The sequence below is a fragment of the Leucoraja erinacea genome, chromosome 38 (assembly GCF_028641065.1).
Source record: "Leucoraja erinacea ecotype New England chromosome 38, Leri_hhj_1, whole genome shotgun sequence".
NCBI lineage: Eukaryota > Metazoa > Chordata > Chondrichthyes > Rajiformes > Rajidae > Leucoraja > Leucoraja erinaceus.
The window spans coordinates 4145896-4171832 of record NC_073414.1 but is presented as its reverse complement, the minus strand read 5'-3'; the positions used below and the strand labels follow the sequence as shown (position 1 = coordinate 4171832).

The window sequence follows — 25937 nt, the reverse complement described above, 5'->3', positions numbered from 1 at the left end:
ACCGGGAGATCAGGTTGGTTATTGTGAACGTCACTCCAAATATCATCTTCTGGTTCCCGTACAATAATGTTTGATGTCACTCCGGTGAAAGACCTTGGTGATATTTGTGGACATGAAAGCTGTTATATCAACATAGGTTGTTGGGAGATAAATACTGGACTGGCACTGAGACTATTTTCTTTATCTTTCTAATGTCACGGGATCTGTTTCTCTGTCAAAAGAGAACACTCTGTGCCTTAAATTTAACCTCTTATTCACAATGGTGAAATAACACCAGGGTAGTTTACAACCCAGCGGTATGATCATTCTACAGACAACTCACTCTTCCCCGCCCCTCTTTCTCCATTTAACATCTGTTGGCCAGCCCCACAGTTCACTACAAAGTATCTCTCTTGGATTCACACCATCTCTGGACAACAATTAACCGATCAGTGAACCTCACAACCTGTGGTCATCCGTTGCCAGCCCCGATATGTCCTGATTTTATTTTTTCTCCCCAGTTTCCCCCCCCCATTATAATCAGTCTGAAAAGGGGTCTTGACCCGAAAAAGTTGCCCATCAGATTCCTACTTAAACCCCTGTCCCACTGTACGAGTTCATTCCAAGAACTCTCCCGAGTTTGCCCTGATTTGAACTCGGAGATTTACGGTAATGGCCGCTCGTCGGTACTCGGGGCTCTCGTGGACATTTTTCATCACGTTGAAAAATCTTCATGAGTCTTCCCGTGCTTATCTGCCGTTAGCGAGTCTTCCCGAGTACCTGCCGTTAGCGCTAAGAGACGTCCCCGAGCTCCGACGTACCCGCTACGTTCATTCTCCGTGCTTACCCCGAGTTTGAATTTTTTGTAAAATTCGGGAGAGCTCTTGGAATGAACTCGTACCGTGGGACAGGGATATTAATCTTTCCCATTTTACCTTAAACCTATGTCCTCGATTTTGCTGAGAGGATAAAATGTAATTTTTCCACATTTGCAGTTGACATGAAGTTACTTGGAATGTAAAGGCTAGGATATCAAGGCCTCTTTAGGATATGGACTAGCTGAATAAGTGGGTGAGAACATAACAGATGGTGTATAATGTGGACAAATGCAAGGCCAATTACCTCAAACACGGTGTGTTTACAAAATGCTGAGAGATTGCCCTGTGTTTTATGGGCTGTAGGTGTGAGCGTACATGGCACCATAAGCCAACATGCCAGGTGCAGCAAGTTTTAAATCAACAAATAAACCCTTTGAATCAGAATCACATGTTATTCGCCAAGTATGTGTTGCAACATATGTGAGGAATTTCACTGGCCAGGTCAGTCATACAATTAAAAGCAACAGATCACTCAAAAACATTTTAACATGAACATCCACCACAGTGACAACCACTACACATTCCTCACTGTGATGGAAGGCGAAATCAAGTTCAAGTCCTTCCCTTCATTCTTCCTTGGTTGTGGACCTCAAGACCCCGTTGATGGGATGATCTTGACTCCCGTAGCCGGCGGGGTTTGAGCCCTCTGCGTCGAGGCGTTCAGCTCCCGCATCGGGGGAGATGTCAGCTCCCCCGCGGCGGGCGGTCGAATCTCGTGTCGGGGCTGGTCGAACCTTCCGCAACGCTGGACCTCCCGACTCAGCCTCACCCGAGACTGCGAGCCCTTGGTGTTGGTGATTCCACGGTGGGGCTCACAACAGTCCGAGGAGGCTCCCAGCTCCAGCTCCATCGATGGCACGCCGCAGAGCCCGGAGAATGTGATCCGAATATTGATCACATCTCCAGGAAAGTAAGAACCTGAAAAAAAAAGTTTCCCTCGATTTTCCCCCCCCCCCCCCCCCCCCCCCCCCCCACCCCCCCCCCCCCCCCACGTAAATCAAACCAAAGAACATTAAAACAAAACATTTTAACAAAGTAAAAAATACCAACAAGAGTGAGAAGACTGGATAGACTTGGTTTATACTCTCTAGAATTTAGGAGATTGAGAGGGGATCTTATAGAAACTTACAAAATTCTTAAGGGGTTGGACAGGCTAGATGCAGGAAGATTGTTCCCGATGTTGGGGAAGTCCAGGACAAGGGGTCACAGCTTAAGGATAAGGGGGAAATCCTTTAAAACCGAGATGAGAAGAACTTTTTTTCACACAGAGAGTGGTGAATCTCTGGAACTCTCTGCCACAGAGGGTAGTTGAGGCCACACAGTTCATTGGCTATATTTAAGAGGGAGTTAGATGTGGCTCTTGTGGCTAAGGGGATCAGGGGGTATGGAGAGAAGGCAGGTACGGGATACTGAGTTGGATGATCAGCCATGATCATATTGAATGGCGGTGCAGGCTCGAAGGGCCGAATGGCCTACTCCTGCACCTATTTTCTATGTTTCTAAGACAAACAGACTGCCAGCAGGGCTGCCATCTCCCCGGCGTCCCTGGTGGTCTTTTGGTCTTGTCCCTCTGGTGTGCTTGTCAATTCATTGAAGTTGGCCAATGTGTAAGGCAAAGGGTGAATTCTGGTCCAAGCAAAGCATGAAGTTCTCAACTCAGCGGGTCAGGCAGCATCAATAAAGGGAATGAAGAGATAATGTTTTGAAGAAAGCACCCGATCCGAAACATCACCTATCTATGCTCTCCAGGGGTGCCGGAGTTTCATTGTTCCATCATATGTACCAATGACAACTAAACACCCATGACTTTTGTTAGACACAAAATGCTGGAGTAACTCAGCAGGGCAGGCATCATCTGTGGAGAGAAGGAATGGGTGACGTTTCGGATCAAGACCTGCCTTCGGTGTCTGGAGAAAAGGAATGGGTGATGTTTCGAAGCGTCTTAAGAAAGATCTCGACCCAAAACATCACCCATTCCTTCTCTCCAGGGATGCTGCCTGTCCCGCTGAGTTACTCCAGCATTTTGTGTCTATCTTTGGTGTAAACCAGCATCTACAGTTCCTTCCTACACACTCTTGAGTCTTGATCTTTCTTACTGCGGTCAAATAAGGCAGGTGCTGGAAATAAGAAATAAATATTGCATTTTTTCCCCGTAATTTTTTACACTATTCGTACAGTTTTTATCAGGAACTGGTTTGTTTTTTTATCGTTTTTATTTGTGCGTGAAATAACCATATAAACCATATAACAATTACAGCACGGAAACAGGCCATCTCGACCCTTCTAGTCCGTGCCGAACACATAATCTCCCCTAATCCCATATACCTGCGCTCAGACCATAACCCTCCATTCCCTTCCCATCCATATAACTATCCATTTATTTTTAAATGATAAAAACGAACCTGCCTCCACCACCTTCACTGGAAGCTCATTCCACACAGCTACCACTCTCTGAGTAAAGAAGTTCCCCCTCATGTTACCCCTAAACTTCAGTCCCTTAATTCTCAAGTCATGTCCCCTTGTTTGAATCTTCCCTACTCTCAGTGGGAAAAGCTTTTCCACGTCAACTCTGTCTATCCCTCTCATCATTTTAAAAACCTCTATCAAGTCCCCCCTTAACCTTCTGCGCTCCAACGAATAAACTTGTTCAACCTTTCTCTGTAACTTAAATATTTAAGTTTTTATGTACGATGCTCAGGTAATCCCTGGGAAACATCTTCTCATTTTGCTCTCTACAACTGTTGCTTTGCAAGATGACAATAAAAGGATGATGATGGTGATATCGTGCCGGTGAGGAAACCCATCGATGTTTCAGCTCCATAAACTTGTATCGCTATAAAGATGTTATGTTAGATTTAGTGCTAAATATTGGCTCAAGCACAGGGAAAAAAATTGTCCTGTGTTATTTACAGTCAAGGTGGGGCCATCAGGTAATGTTTGCTGAAAGTGTATCCTGGTGTGTTCTTATGAAATGTTTGCATTAGGTTAGACTGGGTCTTGAATCTTTAACCTTCTAGACTCGAGGCAAGACTGACATATTAATCATGGCTTTTAGCATTAAATGGTGTATGTGAGAGGTCTGTGGAATTCTCTGCCTCAGAGGGCGGTGGAGGCAGGTTCTCGGGATGCTTTCAAGAGAGAGCTAGATAGGGTTCTTAAAGATAGCGGAGTCAGGGGATATGGGGAGAAGGCAGGGACGGGGTACTGATTGGGGATGATCAGCCATGATCACAGTGAATGGCGGTGCTGGCTCGAAGGGCCGAATGGCCTCTACTCCTGCACCTATTGTCTATCGATCACGAAAGCAGAAAGTTTAAGTGCTTCAGAGAGGGCGGCACGGTGGCGCAGCGGTAGAGTTGCTGCCTTACAGCGCGGGAGACCCGTGTTCGATCCCGACTCCGGGTGCTGTCTGTACGGAGTTTGTACGTTCTCCCCGTGACCTGCGTGGGTTTTCTCCGAGATCTTCGGTTTCCTCCCACAATCCAAAAACGTATAGATTTGTAGGTTGATTGGCTTGATGTACATGTAGTACTAGGATAGTGTAAGTGTGTGGGGATCGCTGGTCGGTACGGACTCGGTGGGCCGAAGGGCCTGTTTCTGCGCTGTATCTCTAAAACAAAAAAAACAAATCCTTACATTTTTACTTTTTTTTCTCTTTAGGAACATCTTCCCGTCAAACCTTGTCTCAGCTGCTTTTGAATCGGTGAGTTACTTACATTCACAACAACAGTTTAGTTAATTGTCGCATGTGCCAAGGTACAGTGAAAAGCTTTTGTTGCGTGCTAACCAGTCAGCAGAAAGACAATACATGATTACAATCGAGCCGTCCACAGTGTACAGTTGCAGGATAAGGGAAAAATGTTTAATGCAAGATAAAGTCCAGTAAAGTCTGATCAAAGATAGTCCGAGGATCTCCAATGAAGCAGACAGTAGTTCAGGATTACTTTCAAGTGGTGATAGGATGGTTCAGTTGCCTAATAACAACTGGGAATAATCTTCCCCTGATTCCGGAGGTGTGCTCTTTCACACTTCTATACCTTAACCTGCCTCTACCACTTCCTCCAGCTGTTTGTTCCATGAATGCACCATCCTCTGTTGGTAAAAAGTTGCCCTTTAAACCTGTGCCCGCTAGCTTTAGACTTGTTTACCTTATGTTGCTATTCAGCTTAACTATGTCCGTCACAATTTTATATACCTCAATAAGGTCACCCCCCCCCCCCAGCTTAAGACCCGGGTTCGATCCTGACTACGGGTGATTGTCTATACAGAGTTTGCACGTTCTCCTGTGACATGCGCGGGTACTCCAGTTTTCTCCCACACTCCAAAGACGTACAGGTTAGCAGGCTAGTTGGCTTGGTGAAATTGTAAAATGATCATGTGGGTACGTGTCTGTGGGTGCGTGTCTGTGGGTGCGTGTCTGTGGGTGCGTGTCTGTGGGTGGGTGTCTGTGGGTGTGCGTGTGTCTGTGTGTGTGTGTGTGTGTGTGTGTAGGATGGTGTTGGTGTGCAGGGATCGCTGGTCGGCGATGACTCGATGGGCCCAAGAGCTTGTAGCTCTACACTAAAATTAAACTAATCTGGCCTCTCCTTATAACTCAAACCCTCCACACTCGGTAAGCAGAAGGGTTAGTTCCCACATGGGGCTGAAGCCAGCACTGACTAGCATCTGAAGTTTCCCCTCATGGGGTAACTTGCTGGGTGATATCCAGAGACAAACATGTTACTGCGGTTTTGGACTTGCATGAAGGTGGCACGGGGTAAGGGTGGCAAATTTCTTTTTTCTGAGAAGATTTACAAGGATGTTTCCAAAACTAGAGGGCCTGAGCTATAGGGAGAGGTTGGGTCATCTGGGACTCTATTCCTTAGAGCAGGAGGATGAGGAGTGATCTAAGAGGGAGTTAGATGTGGCCCTTGTGGCCAAGGGGATCAGAGGGTATGGAGAGAAGGCAGGTACGGGATACTGAGTTGGATGATCAGCCATGATCATATTGAATGGCGGTGCAGACTCGAAGGGCCGAATGGCCTACTCTTGCACCTAATTTCTATGTTTCTATCTTATGGAGGTGCATAAAAATCCTGAGAGGAATAGATTGGGTAGAGTGTCTTGACCAGGGTAGGAGAATCGAGGACCAGAGGACATGGTTTTAAGATGAAGGGGAAGATTTAATGGGTAACTTTTTCACACAAAGGATGGTGGGTGTATGGAACGAGCTGCTAGAGGAGGTAGTTGAGGCTGGGACTATCCCAATGTTTCAGAAACAGTTAGACAGGTGCATGAATAGGACAGGTTTGGAGGGATATGGACCAAATGCTGGCAGATGGGACTGGTGTAGCTGGGACATGTTGGCCGGTGTGGGCAAGCTGGGCCAAAGAGCCTGTTTCCACACTGTATCACTCTATGAATCTAAGAATATTCATGAACTGGCAGAGGTTTTCCAGCAATCCAGGAATTTTATGATGAAGATTATTTCATTTAGTTCCTCGTGCATGAATGCTTTGTTTTTTCTCTTCATTCTCCAGTACGCTACAGATTACAAGACCATAAAGCTTCTACAAAATATTACTGACGAGTTTGGAAATGTTACCGAGACCATGCAAGAAATTAAGGTGAGTGGACAAGAAAGGGCAAAGATGCCCCGAAAAAATGTTTGTATTTATATAGTGTAGGAAGGAACTGCAGATGTTGGTTTACACTGAAGATAGACACAAAATGCTGGAGTAATTCAACGGGACAGGCAGCATCTCTGAATAGAAGGAATGGGTGACAGTATGGGGTCAGGTACGTTTCGGCGATGCCATTTCGGCACCGAAGTTAGGGTTAGGGTTGGGCCGGGTGCTTTTTGGCGCTGCAAAGGAAACTATCTGCTTTAAGTTTTCAACTCCTTTCCTTCTCTATGGCACATTAGCACAGTCTTATGTCAGTGCTAATGCTAAATACATATGACAAAATAAATTTAAGAACCTATTACAAGTATGAGGCGCAGTAGTAATTTAAATAAATAAATAAATAAATAAATGGTATCAGGGCCTGGTAACAGGAGGTAAAACAACAAAAACAGACTTGGTTGGTAGTCCCCTTTCTGCGGAGTTTAATGTTATAATAGAGCGATTGTTCCTATTTTCTTTTTCTTTCTTTTCTAGGGTCTATTTTCTCACTTTACTTCATTCTCTAACTTCTTTTCTAAGGGGCTTTCTTTTCCCAACACTCTTGCACTTCACGACTCTTGCGCACTTTCTTTACTTTCTTTACTTCTATCTTTTTCTTAAAGCTCAAAAAAAAATGAAGTGGTACAAAAAATGTATTAAGATATATGTGTTGAATAAAAAAAATTAAGAGCATGCTGTAGTATGAATAAAAAACATGAACTTTCTAAAACGTTAAAAGCCCCTCATCGGCCATTCCTCACGAAAAGCAGTCCTGAATGCTAACCCTAACCCTAACCCTCCAAAACGGAGGCGCAGAAACAGTGGTACTGTTCCGATGTTTTGAGTTTAAAGAAGAGCCTCGACCCAAAACATCACCCATTCCTCCTATCCACAGATGCTGCCTGTCCCGTTGTTACTCCCAGCATTTTGTGTCTATCTTTGGTGTATTGATATAGTGTCCAACCCCCCCACCCCCCCATCTCAAATGGATTATATTGCTTCTGTCACTTCTGGGGTAAATGTGGCTGCTGTTTACGCACTGAGATCTCACAAAGCAGCATTTTGTGGCAGGTTTATATGTTGCTATTAGTGGAGTGAACTGTTGGCTACATCATAGTACAGTACACAAACAGTATCAAGTATTGATGTGGATAGAGAACTGGCTGGCAAACAGGAAGCAAAGAGTAGGAGTAAACTGGTCCTTTTCACAATGGCAGGCAGTGACTAGTGGGGTACCGCAAGGCTCAGTACTGGGACCCCAGCTATTTACAATATATATTAATGATCTGGATGAGGGAATTGAAGGCAATATCTCCAAGTTTGCGGATGACACTAAGCTGGGGGGCAGTGTTAGGTGTGAGGAGGATGCTAGGAGACTGCAAGGTGTCTTGGATAGGCTGGGTGAGTGGGCAAATGTTTGGCAGATGCAGTTTAATGTGGATAAATGTGAGGTTATCCATTTTGGTGGCAAAAACGGGAAAGCAGATTATTATCTAAACGGTGGCCGATTGGGAAAGGGGGAGATGCAGCGAGACCTGGGTGTCATGGTACACCAGTCATTGAAGGTAGGCATGCAGGTGCAGCAGGCAGTAAAGAAAGCGAATGGCATGTTGGCTTTCATAGCAAGAGGATTTGAGTATAGGAGCAGGGAGGTTCTACTGCAGTTGTATAGGGTCTTGGTGAGACCACACCTGTAGTATTGCGTGCAGTTTTGGTCTCCAAATCTGAGGAAGGACATTATTGCCATAGAGGGAGTGCAGAGAAGGTTCACCAGACTGATTCCTGGGATGTCAGGACTGTCTTATGAAGAAAGACTGGATAGACTTGGTTTATACTCTCTAGAGTTTAGGAGATTGAGAGGGGATCTTATAGAAACTTACAAAATTCTTAAGGGGTTGGACAGGCTAGATGCAGGAAGATTGTTTCCGATGTTGGGGAAGTCCAGGACAAGGGGTCACAGCTTAAGGATAAGGGGGAAATCCTTTAAAACCGAGATGAGGAGAACTTTTTTCACACAGAGAGTGGTGAATCTCTGGAACTCTCTGCCACAGAGGGTAGTTGAGGCCAGTTCATTGGCTATATTTAAGAGGGAGTTAGATGTGGCCCTTGTGGCCAAGGGGATCAGAGGGTATGGAGAAAAGGCAGGTACGGGATACTGAGTTGGATGATCAGCCATGATCATATTAAATGGCGGGGCAGGCTCGAAGGGCCGAATGGCCTACTCCTGCACCTTGTTTCTATGTTTCTATGTAAGATGCCCTGTCCAAGTTAGCCCCACGTGCCCACGTTTGGCCCACATTCATCTAAACCTTTCCTATCCATGTATCTGTCCAAGTGTCATTTAAATGTTATAGTTACCCACCTCAACTACCTCCTCTGGCAGCTCGATCCATATACCCTCCCCACCCCTCTGTGTGAAATGGTTGCCCCTCAGGCCAGTTTCTGCGCTGTATCTCTAAATGAACCTATTTGTTTATTATAGTTACAAGGACAGGTTTTTGTTGGAATGATATGGGGGATTTTCCAAGAAATGTATCTCTTCAACTTTATCTGGTTGTTATCAGTTATATAGTTTATGGAGGTCTGCTGTGCACAAATTAGCTACATGATCGATGTGACCACACCACATGCTTTGGAATGTCTTCAGGATGTGAATAATACTGAAAAAAAATTCAATCCAACCTCTTATTTTTTTTCGGTGAGACCAAGCGGGAGGCTTGGCGATCGTTTCGCCGAACACCTCCGCTCGATCTGCATTAACCAACCTGATCTCCCCGTCACTCAGCACTTCAACTCCCCCTCCCATTCCGAATCCGACCTCTCTGTTTTGGGCCTCCTCCATGGCCAGAGTGAGCACCACCGGAAATTGGAGGAGCAGCACCTCGTATTCCGCTTGGGCAGTCTGCACCCTAGCGGCATAAACATTGACTTCTCCAATTTCCGGTGGTCCTTGCTGTCTCCTCCCCTTCTCAGCTCTCCCTCAGCCCTCGGGCTCCTCCTCTTCCTTTTTCTTTTCTTCACCTCCTCATCTCCTTCCTAAAGGTACATCCTTTTATTCTAAGGCTGTGCCCTCTGGTCCCAGTATTGGAGACATTCTCTCCACATCCACTCCACCTGGACCTTTCACTGGGGGGGGGGGGGGGACCACAACACCCCCCCCCCCCCCCCCCCCCCTCACCCTACATCAGTCTGAAGAAGGGTCTTGACCTGAAACGTTGCCCATTTCCTTCGCTCCATAGATGCTGCTGCACCCGCTGAGTTTCTCCAGCACTTTTGTCTACCTTTGATTTTCCAGCATCTGCAGTTCCTTCTTGAACTCTTATTTTTATTGTCTCTTCATTGTTCCAGATTCCTACTCCGGCCAGCGTGGAAGGAATGAACATCCTTGGGCTGGTTGTTTTTGCCATTGTCTTTGGAATAGCCCTGCGGAAACTTGGAACGGAAGGGGAGAACCTGATCAATTTCTTCAGCTCCTTCAACGAGGCCACCATGATCCTAGTCTCGTGGATCATGTGGTAAGTGCTTCTGTGCTGCAGTACATGCAGGGGACATAACCTCCTCCTGTAGTCTAGTGAATGTAAGAGCAGAGTTTAAATTTTAGTTTACCGAGGTACAGTGAAAAGCTTTTCGTCGCTAACCGCAAAAATCATGTTGGTGGCCTTGCTAAGGCAGCGTTAGGTGTAAATGGAGTCAATCATAGTGAAAAGACAACATGGGCAGTCACGGTGGCGCAGCGGTAGAATTGCTGCCTTACAGCGAATGCAGCGCCGGAGACCAGGGTTTGATCCCGACTACGGGTGCTGTCTGTATGGAGTTTGCACGTTCTCCCCGTGACCTGCGTGGGTTTTCTCCGAGATCTTCGGTTTCCTCCCACACTCCAAAGACGTACAGGTTTGTAGGCCATTTGGCTTGGCCCACAAGTAACAATATGACATGCAGTAACAGTTACGAATGTCTCAGAAAACACTAAACATTAATAATAATAAAACATTAATGATAAAACACCATTGATCAAACGTTGATATCGGGCTTCCAGCAATCCAAATTCCGTGACTCAATGTATAAAGGCTTGATAGTGGGCTATTGACTTTTCTTCGTTGATTTTTAAGAGAATAAATGTTATTGAACAACAAAGGTTGGAAAAGCTTTCAAGCGATTTGGCAGAGATAGATAGATAGATTCTTGATTAGTTTGGGCGTCAAGGGAGTTATATGCAGAAGGCAGGAGAATGGGGTTGAGAAGGAGAGATAGATCTGCCATGATTAAAAGACAGAGTGGACTTGATGGGCCGAATGGGCTTAATTCTGCTCCTATAATAATAATAATAATAACTTTATTTATAAAGCGCTTTTAGACAACATCAGTTACCACAAAGTGCTGTACATGGGAAGTCAACAAAAAGTTATTACAAACTACTAAAACCATTAAGACGACAGGACTATAAAAACAGTAAAAATTAAAAGACATTAAAAGCACTAAAACGGGAACAATGTCTCAGCCAGTGTCGAAAGCCAGTGAATAAAAGTGAGTTTTGAGGGAGGATTTAAAGATGGACAGTGAAGTCTGATCTGCAGCGGCAAGGTGTTCCAGAGTGCCGGGGCAGCAACAGAAAAGGCTCTATCCCCTCTGAGCTTCCGCTTAGACCTTGGTACCTCAAGGAGCAGCTGATCCGCTGACCTGAGGCACCGGGCAGGAGCATATAGGTGGAGCAGCTCAGAGAGGTAAGGCGGGGCGAGGCCATTCAATGATTTAAAATCACATATCCTTATGAATAGTCTCATTAATGTGATGCTCCCTCTCCATCAGGTATGCGCCCTTTGGTATCATGTTCCTGGTTGCGGGGAAGATTGTGGAGATGGAGAATGTCTGGCTACTGTTCTCCAGCCTGGGGAAGTACATCTGCTGCTGCATCGCGGGGCATCTGATTCACGGCTTGATCCTGTTGCCCCTCATCTATTTTGTCATCACTCGCAGAAACCCCTACACCTTCCTGTGGGGTATCTTCACGGCACTGGTCACCGCCTACGGAACAGCGTCCAGGTACGTTGGATAGCCGGGCAGAGCAAACGTGCCTTTTGCCCGGAACTGAGTAACCCCAAAGTAACTCCCAGGCTTGGAAACGAAGATAGACACAAAAAAGCTGGAGTAACTCATGGCCCTGTCCCACGGTACGAGTTCATTCCAAGAGCTCTCCCGAGTTTAACAAAAAAAAAAAAAAAAAAAAAAAATCAAACTCGTGGTAAGCACGGAGAATGTACGTAGCGGGTACGTCGGAGCTCGGGGACGTCTCTTAGCGGCTCGTAACGCTAACAGCAGGTACTCTAGAAGGCTCGCTAACGGCAGGTAAGCACGGGAAGACTGGTGAAGATTTTTCAACATGTTGATAAATGTCCACGAGAGCCCAGAGTACCGACGAGCGGCCATTACCGTAAATCTCCGAGTTCGAATCAGGGAAAACTCGTGAGAGCTCTTGGAATGAACTCGTACAGTGGGACACGGCCATCAGGCTGCACCTCTGGAGAGAAGGAATGGGTGACATTTTGGGTTGAGACCCTTCGTCAGGTCTGAAGAAGAGGCATCACCCATTCCTTCTCTCCAGGGATGCTGCCGGTCTCATTAGAGTTACTCCAACATTTTGTGTCTATCGTTTGTTTAAACCAACATCTCCAGTTTATTCCTCCTTGTGTTCTCCTGAGATGCTGCCTGGCCTGTTGAGTTACTCCAGCACTCTGCCTTTTGTAAATCAGCGTCTGCAGTTCCTTGTGAAGAGCGACATGTGGCAAATGGGACGAGCTCAAATGGTGCATTCTTGGTCGGCTAGAATTTGGTTTGCCCGCTCAACACAACTTCTGTGTTTAAGAAGGAACTGCAGATGCTGGAAAATCGAAGGTAGACAAAAATGTTGGATAAACTCAGCGGGTGCAGCAGCATCTATGGAGCGAAGGAAAATAGACAATAGACAATAGGTGCAGGAGTAGGCCAATCGGCCCTTTGAGCCAGCACCGCCATTCAATATGATCATGGCTGATCATCCCCAATCAGTACCCCGTTCCTGCCTTCTCCCCATATCCCCTGACTCCGCTATTTTTAAGAGCCCTATCTAGCTCTCTCGAAACTATCCAGAGAACCTGCCTCCACCACCCTCTGAGGCAGAGAATTCCATAGGATTGGAGGGGAGGGAGAGAGGAGGGGGATGGTTCGGGCTAAAACCCTTCTTCAGACGTCTTGAAAGCATCCAGAGAACCTGCCTCCACCACCCTCTGAGGCAGAGAATTCCACAGGATTTGAGGGGAGGGGAGAGGAGAGGGTGGGGGAGAGAGGAGGGGGATGTTTCGGGCTGAAACCCTTCTTCAGACGTCTTGAAAGCATCCAGAGAACCTGCCTCCACCGCTCGCTGAGGCAGAGAATTGCACAGACGCACAACTTCTGTCGTTAGTTTTCTTCTCTCAGTAACACCCTTTGTCCTCTGGTCCTCAGCTCTGCCACGCTGCCTCTCATGATGAAGTGTGTGGAGGAAAACAATGGCGTCAGCAAGCAGATCAGCCGATTCATTCTGCCTATCGGTGCTACTGTGAACATGGATGGTGCTGCTCTCTTCCAGTGTGTTGCTGCCGTCTTTATAGCTCAGCTCAACAAGATCCCTCTGGACTTTGTGCAGGTCATCACCATACTGTAAGTACACTCACTTTTTACAGTGCATTGTAAGTTCATAAGTGGTGGGAACAGAAATTAGGCCATTCGGCCCATCAGGTCTGCTCCGCCATTCAATCATGGCTATCCCTCCTATCTCTCCCTCCTAACCCTGTTCTCCTGCTTTCTCCCCATAACTCCTGACACCCGTACTATGCAATAATTTATCGATCTCGGCCTTAAAAATATTTACTGACTTGGCCTCCACAGCCTTTAGAGGCAATGAATTCCACAGATTCACCATGCTTCGACTACAGAAATTCCTCCTCATATCCTTCCTAAAGGAATGTCATTTACATCTAAGGCTGTGACATGTGGTCCTAGACTCTCCCACTAGTGGAAACACTCTAGAAACATAGAAATTAGGTGCAGGAGTAGGCCCTTCGAGCCTGCACCATTCGCCATTCAATATGATCATGGCTGATCATCCAACTCAGTATCCCGTACCTGCCTTCTCTCCATACCCCATGATCCCCTTAGCCACAAGGGCCACATCTAACTCCCTCTTAAATATAGCCAATGAACTGGCCTCGACTACCCTCTGTGGCAGAGAGTTCCAGAGATACACCACTCTCTGTGTGAAAAACGTTCTTCTCATCTCGGTTTTGAAAGGATTTCCCCCTTATCCTTAAGCTGTGACCCCTTGTCCTGGACTTCCCCAACATCGGGAACAATCTTCCTGCATCTAGCCTGTCCAACCCCTTAAGAATTTTGTAAGTTTCTATAAGATCCCCTCTCAATTTCCTAAATTCTAGAGAGTATAAACCAAGTCTATCCAGTCTTTCTTCATAAGACAGTTCTGCCATCCCAGGAATCAGTCTGGTGAACCTTCTCTGCACTCCCTCTATGGCAATAATGTCCTTCCACAGATTCTCTCTGCATCTATTCCATCCAGGCCTTTCACTATTCGGTAAATATACTGAATAGATATTGAATAGTGAAAGGTCCAGGTGGAGTGGATGTGGAGAGAATGTCTCCAATACTGGGACCAGAGGTCACAGCCTTAGAATAAAAGGATGTACCTTTAGGAAGGAGATGAGGAGGAATTTGTTGAGGCAGAGGGTGGCAAATCTGTGGAATTCATTGCCACGGAAGACTGTGAATGCCAAGTCACCGGGTATTTTTAAAACAGAGATTGATAGGTTCTTGATTTGGAAGGGTATTAAAGGATATGGGGAGAAGGCAGGAGAATGGGGTTGAGAAAGGAAAAAAAATAGTTCATCCAATATTGTGTGGCGGAGCAGACTCGATGGGCCGAATGGCCCACCTCTGCTCTTATGTCTTACAAGAAGGTGCTGGATGGCTCTTGGTGACTTTGTGTCCTGTGTCAGTAATGTTGAGGTGACATAACAGTAGAGTTGCTGCCTTACAGAGACCCGGGTTCAAGCCTCACTGAGTGTGTGCTGTCTGTACATAGTTTGTACGTTCTCCTTGTGGCCACATGCGTTTTCTCCCTGTGCTCCGTTTTTACCCACGCTCCAAAGACATGTAGTTTGCAGGCTAATTGACTCTGCAAAATTGTCCCTAGTGTGTGTGTGGTGTAGGATAAGAACCAGTACGGATTTCGACTCTTGAGCCGATGGGCCTGTTTTCAAGCCGTGTCTCTACAAAGTCTGCTATTCCTAGACTACATTTGTGGCACTCTAGTGGATATGTTTATGGTTGTATAGTAAAATTTTACTTGATTGTATGCAAAATTGAAAATTTCACAGTATCGAGGTAATGTGACATTAAAATACCCTTGAAACCATAGATCTCGTTTTTTCTGGGTCTGGTGTCATTGTTTAGTTAGTTTAGAAATACAGTTTGGAAATAGGTCCCTTCGGCCCACCGAGTCCGCACCGACCAGTGAGCACTCACACACTAAAACCCCTGCCCCACGGTACGAGTTCATTCCAAGAGCCCATTCTCCCGAGTTTGCCCTGATTCGAACTCGGAGATTTACGGTAATGGCCACTCGTCGGTACTCGGGGCTCTCGTGGACATTTTTCATCATGTTGAAAAATCTTCACCAGTCTTCCCGTGCTTACCTGCCATTAGCGAGTCTTCCCGAGTACCTGCCGTTAGCGCTGAGAGACGTCCCCGAGCTCCGACGTACCCGCTACGTTCATTCTCCGTGCTTACCACGAGTTTGATTTTTTTTAAACTCGGGAGAGCTCTTGGAATGAACTCGCACCGTGGGGCGGGCTATAACACTATAACGCTAGGGACAATTTACACCTATATCGAGCCAATTAACCTTACAGGCCTATGCGTCTTTGGATGTGGGAGTAAACCGAAGATCTCGGAGAAAACCCATGTGGTTACGGGGAGCACGTACAAACTCCGTGTGGACAGCACCCGTAGTCGGGATCAAACCCGGGTGCTGCATGCGCTGTAAGGCAACAACTCTACCGCTGTACTAATGTTGACTGCGCTTGCTTTCTTCAACAGAGTGACTGCCACTGCTTCGAGTGTGGGGGCTGCTGGAATCCCAGCGGGAGGGGTACTGACGCTCGCCATCATCCTGGAGGCCGTGGGGCTACCCACCAGCGAAATCTCGCTGATTCTCGCAGTGGACTGGCTGGTGTAAGTATCTCATTCTCTCCATATCCACAGAGGCGGCGCGGTGACAAAAATCCTCACTCTTTTTCTGAGATTTGAGCATAACATAAGAACGGCACGGTGGCCCAGCGGTAGAGTCACTGCCTCAAAGCCTCGGAGACCCAGGTTCGATCCTGACCACGGGTGCTTGTCTGTGTGTGTATATATTTATACAATGGTATATGGACACACTGATCTGTTCTGTATTCATGCCGTCTATATTCTGTTGTGCTGAAGCAAAGCAAGAATTTAATTGTCCTATCTGGGACACATGACAAACTCGGTTGAATCTTGAACACTCCCCCCGTGACATGCATGGGTTTTCCCCGCATCCTCCCGTTTTCTCCAAAGACGTACAGGCTTGTAGGTTAATCAAGATTCAAGATCAAGATTCAATTTAATTGTCATTTGGACCCCTTGAGGTCCAAACGAAATGCCGTTTTGGCTTTGGTTAAAAATAAATTGTCAATTGTCCCTAGTGTGTAGGATAGTGTTGGTGTACAGGGCTTGCTGGTTGGCACAGACTCGGTGGGCCGAATGGCCTGTTTCCAAAATTCTGTATCTCTAAACTAAAAAAAATGTTTTACATTTAATATGTAGATTAAATCTTTTAAGAGATTTAATAAGAATTTGAGGGGCAACTTTTTCGCACAGAGGGTGCTGGGTATATGGGATGAGCTTACTTGAGGACAGATACTATAACAACACTTTAAAAATATTGGAAATGTACGTGGATAGGAAAGGTTTAGCGGGATAGAGGCCAAACGCGGGCAGGTGGGACTAGTGTAGATGGGGCAGCTTAGTCAACAAGTTAGGCCACAGGGACTGTTTCTGCGTTGTACAACTCTATCGAAGAACTTTCCATTAGTGAGAGAGTCTAGCACCAGAGACCACAACCTAAGTAATAAAAGGACGTACCTTTAGAAAGGAGATGAGAAGGAATTTCTTTAGCAATGGGTAGTGATTCTATGGAATTCATTGGCCACAGTCGGCAATGATCCCTGACACCCGAACTTAGCCAGAATCTATCAATATCTGCCTTAAAAGTATCCATTGACTTGGCCTCCACAGTGTGCTGTTCCTTGTCTTTTGCCTAATATTTAATGTAATTTTTCCTTTAATCAATTGCTATGGGGAATGAATGGGTGTTGTTGGCTGGCTGGATTAATCCATAGGTGTTTTAGGAAAATAATAGAAAAATATGTGCAGGAGTAGGCCATTCGGCCCTTCGAGCCAGCACCGCCATTCAATATGATCATGGCTGATCATCCCCAATCAGTACCCCCATTTCTACTTTTTCCCCCATATCCCTTTAATGAATGAATGAATAAGTTTATTGGCCAAGTATTCGCATACAAGGAATTTGCGTTGGTGCTCTGCCCGCAAGTGACAACATGACATACAGTGACAGTTAGGAATCAAGTCAAGTCACATATATTTATATAGCAACTCTCGTTGGCCAAAGTGCTTTACATTTGTATAAGAATAGTATAACAAACAAACTACATACATATAGCCCTCGCTCGGAGGACATCAAGAAAGGCTTGGGAGTACAGATGGGTTTTTAATATCGACCTAAAGGAGTCGATGGAGGGGGCAGTTCCGATGGGAAGAGGGATGCTGTTCCACAGTCTAGGAATGACACATAAAGCATTAACCATTAATAATAAAACATTATTGATTAAACATGTGCATTAAATAAAATACCAGGGCAAAATCTTTGCCCTAAGAGCTAAATCTAACTCTCTTGAAAATATCCACTGACTTCTGTGGCAGAGAATTCCACAGATTCGCAACTCTCTGTGTTCATTCTGATTCAGATTCAGATTCAGACTTTATTGTTCGTTGTCTCTGTACTGTACACTGCACAATGACAATAAAGATTGAATTGGAATCTGAATCTCTGGGTGAAGAAGTTTTCCGCACCTCAGTCCTAAATGGCCTCCCCGTTTTGTCTTTTCATTCAATGCAGAGACCGTTCTTGCACAGTTATCAACGTGCAGGGGGATGCCTTTGGAGCGGGTATCCTGCAAGCTTATGTGGACAAGCAGGAGAGCCGAGCGCTTCAGGTGGCGGAGCTCACCGAGGTGAAGACGGAAGGAATGAAGCCTGATGAAGAAGGGTCGCCCCTGCTCAAAGACGTGATGGTTTCCATTGAAGGTCAGAAGAGACCTCTGGAGAAGGAGTCGGTGATGTGAGCCTTCAAAGTGAGGACCGGATTATCTATATGTACCTGGACAAATACTTGAGAACCTCGTGCTGAGGAAATCACAGTGGATTCCTCAGCTCCATGCACCCCTAACCGCACACTAACACTCAGCAAGATGTGAAGTGGGCGACTAAGGGTTTTGGATACCCGGTGACAATATTCATTATTCCCCCTTCCCATCTCTTGCCTAGATATTTCAGCCTAGAAACCGTTCTTACCTGAAGCACCAAAACTTTCACAGTCTCTATTGAAGATTCTGACGATGCCTCTAATCTGGCATCTCTCCGTGATTACAGATGTGGACCTGACCTGAGGAAACCAGCTTTAATCTTCCGTTTTCCAAAAAAAACAAAAGGGGGTGCATTGCCACGGCCCTCAATAGGTCAATGCTGCAACAGAATGCCTGTCCACTATCCCGCCTTTCCCTCTTTACAAAGTAACATAGCTCACAGCGGTTGTGTTGGGGTTTGCTATTGTGGGTGGTTGTGTTCCCTTTTATCTCACGGGTGAGGGGGGCTAGAGAGGGGAGTGCAGTGGTGAGAGCTGGGAACATCTGGAACCCTCAGCAGACCAGGCAACATCTGCAGTCCGTGAAAACAATTGGTATTCCAAAATGTGTAGGAAGGAACTGCAGATGCTGGTTTACACCGGAGATAGACATAAAGTACTGGAGTAACTCCGCGGGACAGGCAGCATCTCTGTCGAGAAGGAACGGGTGACCTTTTTGGTTGAGACCCTTCTTCTTGATCCAGAACGTCACCCATTCCTTCTCTCCAGAGATGCTGCCTGTCCTGCTGAGTTACTCCACCATTTTCTGTCTATAGTATTCCAGGTCGCTGGCCTATCATCATCAAAATTGTTAACCCTGGTTCCCGCTGCAGATGCTGCTTGACCTGAGTTTTTGTTGCTGTTTCTAAATATTTAAAATCTCAGATTTCAGGCATCTGCAGTATTTTGCTTTAATAATGATCAGAGCAGTCTACCTCTGCTCTTTAACTTTTGGCTTAATCAGGGTTTGTATTATTCTGGGGGTGGGAAAGGGACAAACATTTGGGGAAACCAGGAAGAAATATAGGGAAATATGTCCCCTTTTTGTCTCCTTTTCATCTCTCGCCTTCATCCACCCATCTGCCAATCAACCCCCCCCCCCCCCCCTCACTCACCTGTATTCACCTATCACTTGCCACATTTCCCCCCCCCCACCCCCATCACTTTTCCAGCTTTCTCCCCTTTGCTACAATGTCTGAAGAAGGGTCCTGACCCAAAACGTCACCTATCCGTATCCCCCCAGAGATGCTGCCTGACCCGTAGAGTTACTCCAGCACTTTGCGTTCTAAGCAAGATTCCAGCATCTTCAGTTCCTTGTGTCCCTGCAGCTTTGGGTAGCATTTCGAACCAGTCCAGAAGTTTATCCATCACCCAACATCACAAAAACGAGAGATTGTCACATATCAACCCATTGTCTGAACCTGTGCAATGAGACTGGGCAAGAACATCGCTTGAAGATGCTAGTAACTGCAGGTGCTGGAATCATGAGGTTAAAAAAACAAAAGTGCTGGAGGAACAAGATGGGTCAATCAACAGCTGTGGAAGGCAATGGACAAATGATGTTTCAGGTCGGGAACCTTCATCAGAATCTTAATTCGCTTTCCCATTGGGAAGTCCCTTTGGCCATAAGTAAGGGTGTAACACTCCAGGTCTATCAAGAATTGGTAGAGCTAAAGACTTTGTAATAAGCAAGACTCGGTAGTCAAACAAATCATTTGGGATTACTACCTTTATTGTGTTTCGGCAGTGAGGTTTTCCCAGTTATAACGAATGGTGAGAGAAGGGAAAGGCCCAATTACGTGGACTAATACCAAATCCTCAGTGACGCAGTCAAGACCTGTTGTCTCTGGTTCAATCCTGACCTCCTCTGCTGCCTGTGTGGAGTTTGCACGTTCTCCCTGTGACCACACAGATCGAGTATTAGTTGATCATTGTCAAATGTACGGATGTACGGCGACAAACATTCTTTGTCTGCTATATCTAGTCAAATCATGTTATGCCTGAGTACAATCAAGCCATATCAAGTACAACTGGTTGTGCGACGAGAAAAGCACCAGAGTGCAGAATATAGTGCGTTGTGGCGTTATAATTATTAGGGAAAGTGCAGGGTTTTTTTGTTTTTTTTTAAAGTGCAAAGTTTGCAATGGGGTAGGTTGGGAGATCGCTGGGAAGAAACATGCAAAGTTTCTCCCTGGTGCTCCGGTTCCCTCCCACATCCTAAAGACATAGGTCAAAAGATTGGTAGGTCAATTGTGCTGCTTTTAGTGCTAGTGGGTGGCACAACTTGATGGGAATGTGGGATGGATAAAATTGTATCGATGTATAAAATGTGGTTGGCAATAGATGTGGACTGGGGATGGAGGTGGGGGGTCCAGCAACCTGTTTCTGTATCAGATTAATATAAGTTGTAACTTTCTGGAATATAACTGGACGGGCACAAAAATACTAACTAGATTTACCAGGCAGTAGTTTTAAATCTTTAACTTGAAGGGGAAAAGATGAATTGAAATGATGGGTTGATGGTGAATACACAGGGACGATGACGCACATCTGAAGGGCTGGGACTCATCCTTCCTGGTACAAAAACTCTGTAGTTCCAACCCTTTCTATTTTAATTTCAGCGGAGGGAGTGAAAGCCACCTTATTTTACCCTTGCATCAAACTCCGAACACTTTCCTCCACAAACCACCTCCCTCCGGCATACAAGTCTCCACTCAACCTCCACGACTTTCAATATGTGAGCTATCCTGGTTATAGAGAGGATAAAAGGCTGGTCTCCTTGGGGGGGTAAAAAAAAAAGCAACCTCGCCAGGAAAAAGAGGAAAAAAATAAAACATTTAACAAATTAATTATTACAACAGATGAGCAAGTCTAACCTGTCAATGTGTGGACAGGTTAGTGTGTATATTATAAAACACTAAGGATTCACTTTAACTTGTAACTATATTAGATTATAAGAAATGAATATCAAGGTTACCAAATTGATTTTTTGGGTTAAAAATGGATCTCCAACCTAAGAGGAGTTTCCATTTGGTTGTGTCAATGTTAGAGGCCATCTACTCTCTTCTGCCAACATCTCCGTCTTCTTTCCCTTTTAGCTCCAAGTTTATTTCCTTTCTTCCCCACATTTTCATTTCCTTATTTCTGCACTGTAGATTTCAAACACTGATGGTGTCACAACATAACACTGAGCGGCCATTATATTATGCGGGTGCATTATACTGGTGGGTCCACTGTATGACACTAGACTTCAGTATCATGGGCTGGAGAAACTCAGCATCTCTGGAGGAAATGAATAGGTGACGTTTCGGGTGGAGACTGACTCCAGTTGTTCTCTAAGGTCTGTCTCCATCCAGTAAGATGGTTACAGATCAGCCATTGTGTGTGTATAGATTTCAGTTCTGACACTATGGGTCATAACACTCAAAAGTCATAACACTGGTGGGTGTCTACCTATTGCTGTGTGGCAGGTGGGTACATTTTTGTTGTTGTGGGGAACAGTTCCATCTCTAACACTGCATCAAGGACACCTTGCACTAAAAAGTAGAAACGAGGGGACTGAGACTGCTGGCTCACCAAGAAAAGACACACAATGTTGGAGTAACACAGCGGGTCTGTTTCGGATGGGAACCCTCCTTTAGACTGATCCTGAAGCATCACCTGTACATGTTCTGCAGGGATGCTGCCTGACCCCCCCCCCCCCCACCCGAGTTACTCCAGCATTTTGTGTCTTTCTTACACACTATCACTTTCGATTGAAGGCACGTGATTCTGTGCCATCCACTAAAATGATGAGAATGTTACAATTTTCTCGCCTGTGTGATCGGTTATTAGATTTGATCGGTCGAACTAGAAGCAGCTGCATTCCCACAAAGGCATTTATCACGTGTGGCCTTTCAAGCAGTTTTTGTTGAAGTTTGAGGCGTTTTAATATTGGGACCACCGCACAAACTCGACTGTCAATGTCACACACACACACACACACGCACAGTTATTGATTGGGACATCGGCTCAATCAGCTCAACACTATGTGATCTGAATCTTTTCTGCCTCCTGGTTTCCTTCATTGAGCGTGGACATTCAGTGGGGAGTGGGAGTGGATGGGCGAGGCAAGGCTTGTGTAGGAATAGTCATCAGTGATGTTACAGATAGTTGGCTCCAAGGCAGAACTGGACGTTGTCGGGGAATGGTGATGCAAGGAACTGCAGATGCTGAAAACTTCGAGCAAAACACAAAGTGCTGGAGTAACTCAACGGGACAGGCAGCTTTTGTTTTAGTCTAATCACAGCATGGAAACAGACCACTGAGTCCATGCCGACCTTTGATCACCCGTTCACACTAGTTCTGTGTAACCTCACTCCCGCACAAACCTCACTTAGCGCTAATGTTCAAAGGGACAATTAACCTACAAACCCGCACGTCTTTGGGACATGGGAGGAAAATGAAACTCCTGGTGGTACGCCACTTGGGCACAGGGAGAACATGCCAACTCCTCAGAGGCAGCTTCTGAAGTTGGTATCATACCTGGGCCTCTGGCACTGTGAGGCAGCGGATCTATCCCTGGGACACTGTTCCGCCCATCGGAGGATAGGAGACGTTCCCAATCTGCAACGCTGCCCATCCATTCCCTCCACAGATGCTGCCTGGCCCGCTGAGTTACTCCGGCACTTGATGTTTTGCTCCAGGTATCAGGTAGCTGCAGGTAAGTGTAGAACAGGGGAAAGGGAGATGGTAGGAATAAATGAGTTGAGTGACAACAGTGTAAGGAAAATAAAATGTTGTTGGATGAAGAATATACTAAAGGAGAAAACTAAATATAATAATCGAGAATATGTGTAAATGCAACAGTAAAAACCACAATCAGATATCAAATGTTCGAAGATAAGGAAGTGTTGTAGAAATTGAATTTGTTGAAATCATTGTCGAGTCCATAGGTTATAAAGTGATATTGTTTTGTTGTCTATATATGGGCTTGGACAAGCTATGGTGTAGTTAGTGAGTCTTAGTAACTGGGCTGTATGTAATTCAAAGATGCTTGCTTCTGCTGTATGAGATTCGTGGAGTCTGGATGTGGTGTTCTCACAGCTGATCCCTCGGACTTGGATAAATCCGAACGTCTAAATTAATTTGGAGCATGTATTTAACTGACGTGTGTGAGGCCCTGCTGTATGGGCTACTCGGACGTTCTTGAGTTCAACGTTAATAGGGGCAGTGGTAGTGGCACAGCGGTAGAGTTGCTGCCTTACAGCGGCAGAGACCCGGGTTCAATCCAGACTACGGATGCCGCCAGTACGGAGTTTGGACTTTCTCCTCAGGACCTTGTGGGTTTTCTCCGGGTGCTCTGGTTTCCTCCCACACTCCAAAGACGTACAGGCTTGTCGGTTAATTGGCTTTGGTGAAACTTGTAAATTGTCCATAGTGTGTGTGTGTGTGTAGGATAGTGCTAGTGTGCGGGGTGATCGCTGGCTCGATGGGCCGAAGGGCCTGTTTCCGCGCTGTATCTCTAATCTAAAATACTAGTGCCCCTCCCTGCTCCTCCAGAGGATGGTATTTTCGTCACAGATTGACCGAGTTGTGATGTTCAGTGCTTTAATATATTTTTTAATACAGTTCTATTTCTGATTTCTATGCATTTGTGGCCTAGTTTTTAAAATTTCTGTGTGTCGGTCTCTTAACAGAAATGTATTGTGTGATGGTGATTTAAGTGATATTTGGAGATCCACGTTGTCTGTTTTGTGTTTGTACAGTCTGGATGTGTGTGTGTCTGTGTGTCTCTCTGTCAAAATAAAGCTTGGGTCTCATTCTCCCAAACCTGCCCCCTCATTCCCAAAGTTCAAAATGGGCAGGTGTGGTGGGGAGAGAATTAGCATTTGATGTTTATTTTGAAGAAGAATAAAATCTCATTTAAAAAAAAAAGTCAATAAATATGTCTTTGCAAGCTGAGCTAAATTGTAATGGTCTTTTAATTGTTCGTTTTAAAAATATATATATTTTTTCCTTATGCTCATCTTAACATCAAGAACCGGCAGCCTGCTAAGCTCGTAGTGTTCTGTGCTCGCTCAGCTCCCTGTGTGTATGTTTTACTTTTGTTTCCATGCTTATCTCTTCCTTCTGACAAGCCAACAGCTTGACCAATCCTAGTCTAAAGAAGGGTCTCGACCCGAAACGTCACACATTTCTTCTCTCCAGAGATGCTGCCTGTCCCGCTGAGTTACACCGGCGTTTTGTGTCCATCTCCGATGAGTTTGACCACACTGCCATCCCTGATTAAGTTCAGAAGGAATAGGAGCAGAATTGGGCCATTCGGCCCATCAAGTCTACTCCGCCATTCAATCTTGACTGATCTATCTCTCCCTCCTAACCACATTCTCCTGCTTGCTCCCCATAACCCATGACACCCGTACTAATCAAGAATTGATCTATCTCTGCCTTAAAAATATCCATTGAAACATAGAAAATAGGTGCAGGAGTAGGCCATTCGGCCCTTCGAGCCTGCACCGCCATTCTTTACGATCATGGCTGATCATCCAACTCGGTATCCTGTACCTGCCTTCTCTCCATACCCCCTGATCCCTTTAGCGTCAAGGGCCACATCTAACTCCCTCTTAAATATGACTTGACTTGGCCTCCACACTCTACTGCGGCAATTAATTCCACAGATTCACCACCCTCTGACTAAAGAAATTCCTCCTCATCTCCTTCCTAAAGGAACGTCCTTTAATTCTGAGACTGACCCCTGGTCCTAGACTCTCCCAGTATTGGAGACATCCTCTCTACATCCACTCCATCCAGGCCTTTCACTATTCAGTAAGACGAAGGAACTGGCCTGAACCTGTGGAAAGCATATTGTCAATTGCAAGGTGATGTGGATGAACCTCTAAATTCATTAGACCATAAGACACAGGAGCAGAATTAGCAAAAAAAAAAAGACGGCAGGGTTTGCGCAGATGGTAGTGCTGTTGCTTCACAACGCCAGGGACCCGAGGTTCGACCCCGACTATGTGCTGCCTATGTGGAGTTTGCACGTACTCGCTGCGATTGTGCGGGTTTCTTCCGTGTGGAACATAGACAATAGGCGCAGGAGTAGAGGCCATTCGGCCCTTCGAGCCAGCACCCCATTCAATTTGATCATGGCTGATCATCCCCAATCAGTACCCCGTTCCTGCCTTCTCCCCATATCCCTTGATTCCATTAGCCCTAAGAGCTAAATCTAACTCTCTGATGAGTGTGCTCTGGTTGCCTCCCACATCCCAAAGACATGTTGGTGTGTAGGTTAATTGCCCTTGTGCGTAGGCAGTGGACAAGAAAGTGGAATGATAATAATAATAATAATACATTTTATTTAATGGTGCCTTTCAAGACACTCAAGGTCACCTTGCATCACATAATATCAGTAATAAACATACAAAAAGCAACAAAGCACCGGTAATTAAAAAAATCAACAATCAAACATGCATGGCACAAGGCGAATAAGATTGATATAAAATAAGATGCAGTTGCAGTTAAAATGATAGAACTAGTGTGACTCTGTGGAATTCTCTGCCACAGAAGGTAGTTGAGGCCACACAGTTCATTGGCTATGTTTAAGAGGGAGTTAGATGTGGCCTTTGTGGATAAAGGGGTCAGGGGGTATGGAGAGAAGGCAGGTACAGTATACTGAGTTGGATGATCAGCCATGATCATATTGAATGGCGGTGCAGGCTCGAAGGGCCGAATGGCCTACTCCTGCACCTATTTTCTATGTTTCTATATTTCAAGTGTGAATGATGGCCACTGTGAACTCTGGACCAAAGGGCATGTTTCCATGCTGTATCTTTCAATCAGATAGCATCTTGCAGTGTAGCTATTTAATTGTGAGTGCACTGGGATCTCAATCTTGTTGTTGGATTGGGTCTTGTGCCTGCT

The 25937-nt window shown here is 45.7% G+C and overlaps 1 protein-coding gene across 1 annotated transcript in view; it reads left to right on the top strand.

The window, feature by feature from the left end:
- The window catches only part of slc1a5 (solute carrier family 1 member 5), a 31450-nt gene extending 7475 nt beyond the window's left edge, over positions 1-23975 (top strand). Inside the window, 7 exon segments of the mRNA XM_055663660.1 lie at positions 4518-4560; positions 6377-6463; positions 9851-10017; positions 11309-11542; positions 12980-13174; positions 15626-15760; positions 17748-23975. Of these exon segments, the coding sequence (XP_055519635.1) occupies positions 4518-4560; positions 6377-6463; positions 9851-10017; positions 11309-11542; positions 12980-13174; positions 15626-15760; positions 17748-17973 (1087 nt within the window). The 3' untranslated portion in view covers positions 17974-23975.
- The last annotated feature ends 1962 nt before the right edge of the window (positions 23976-25937 follow it).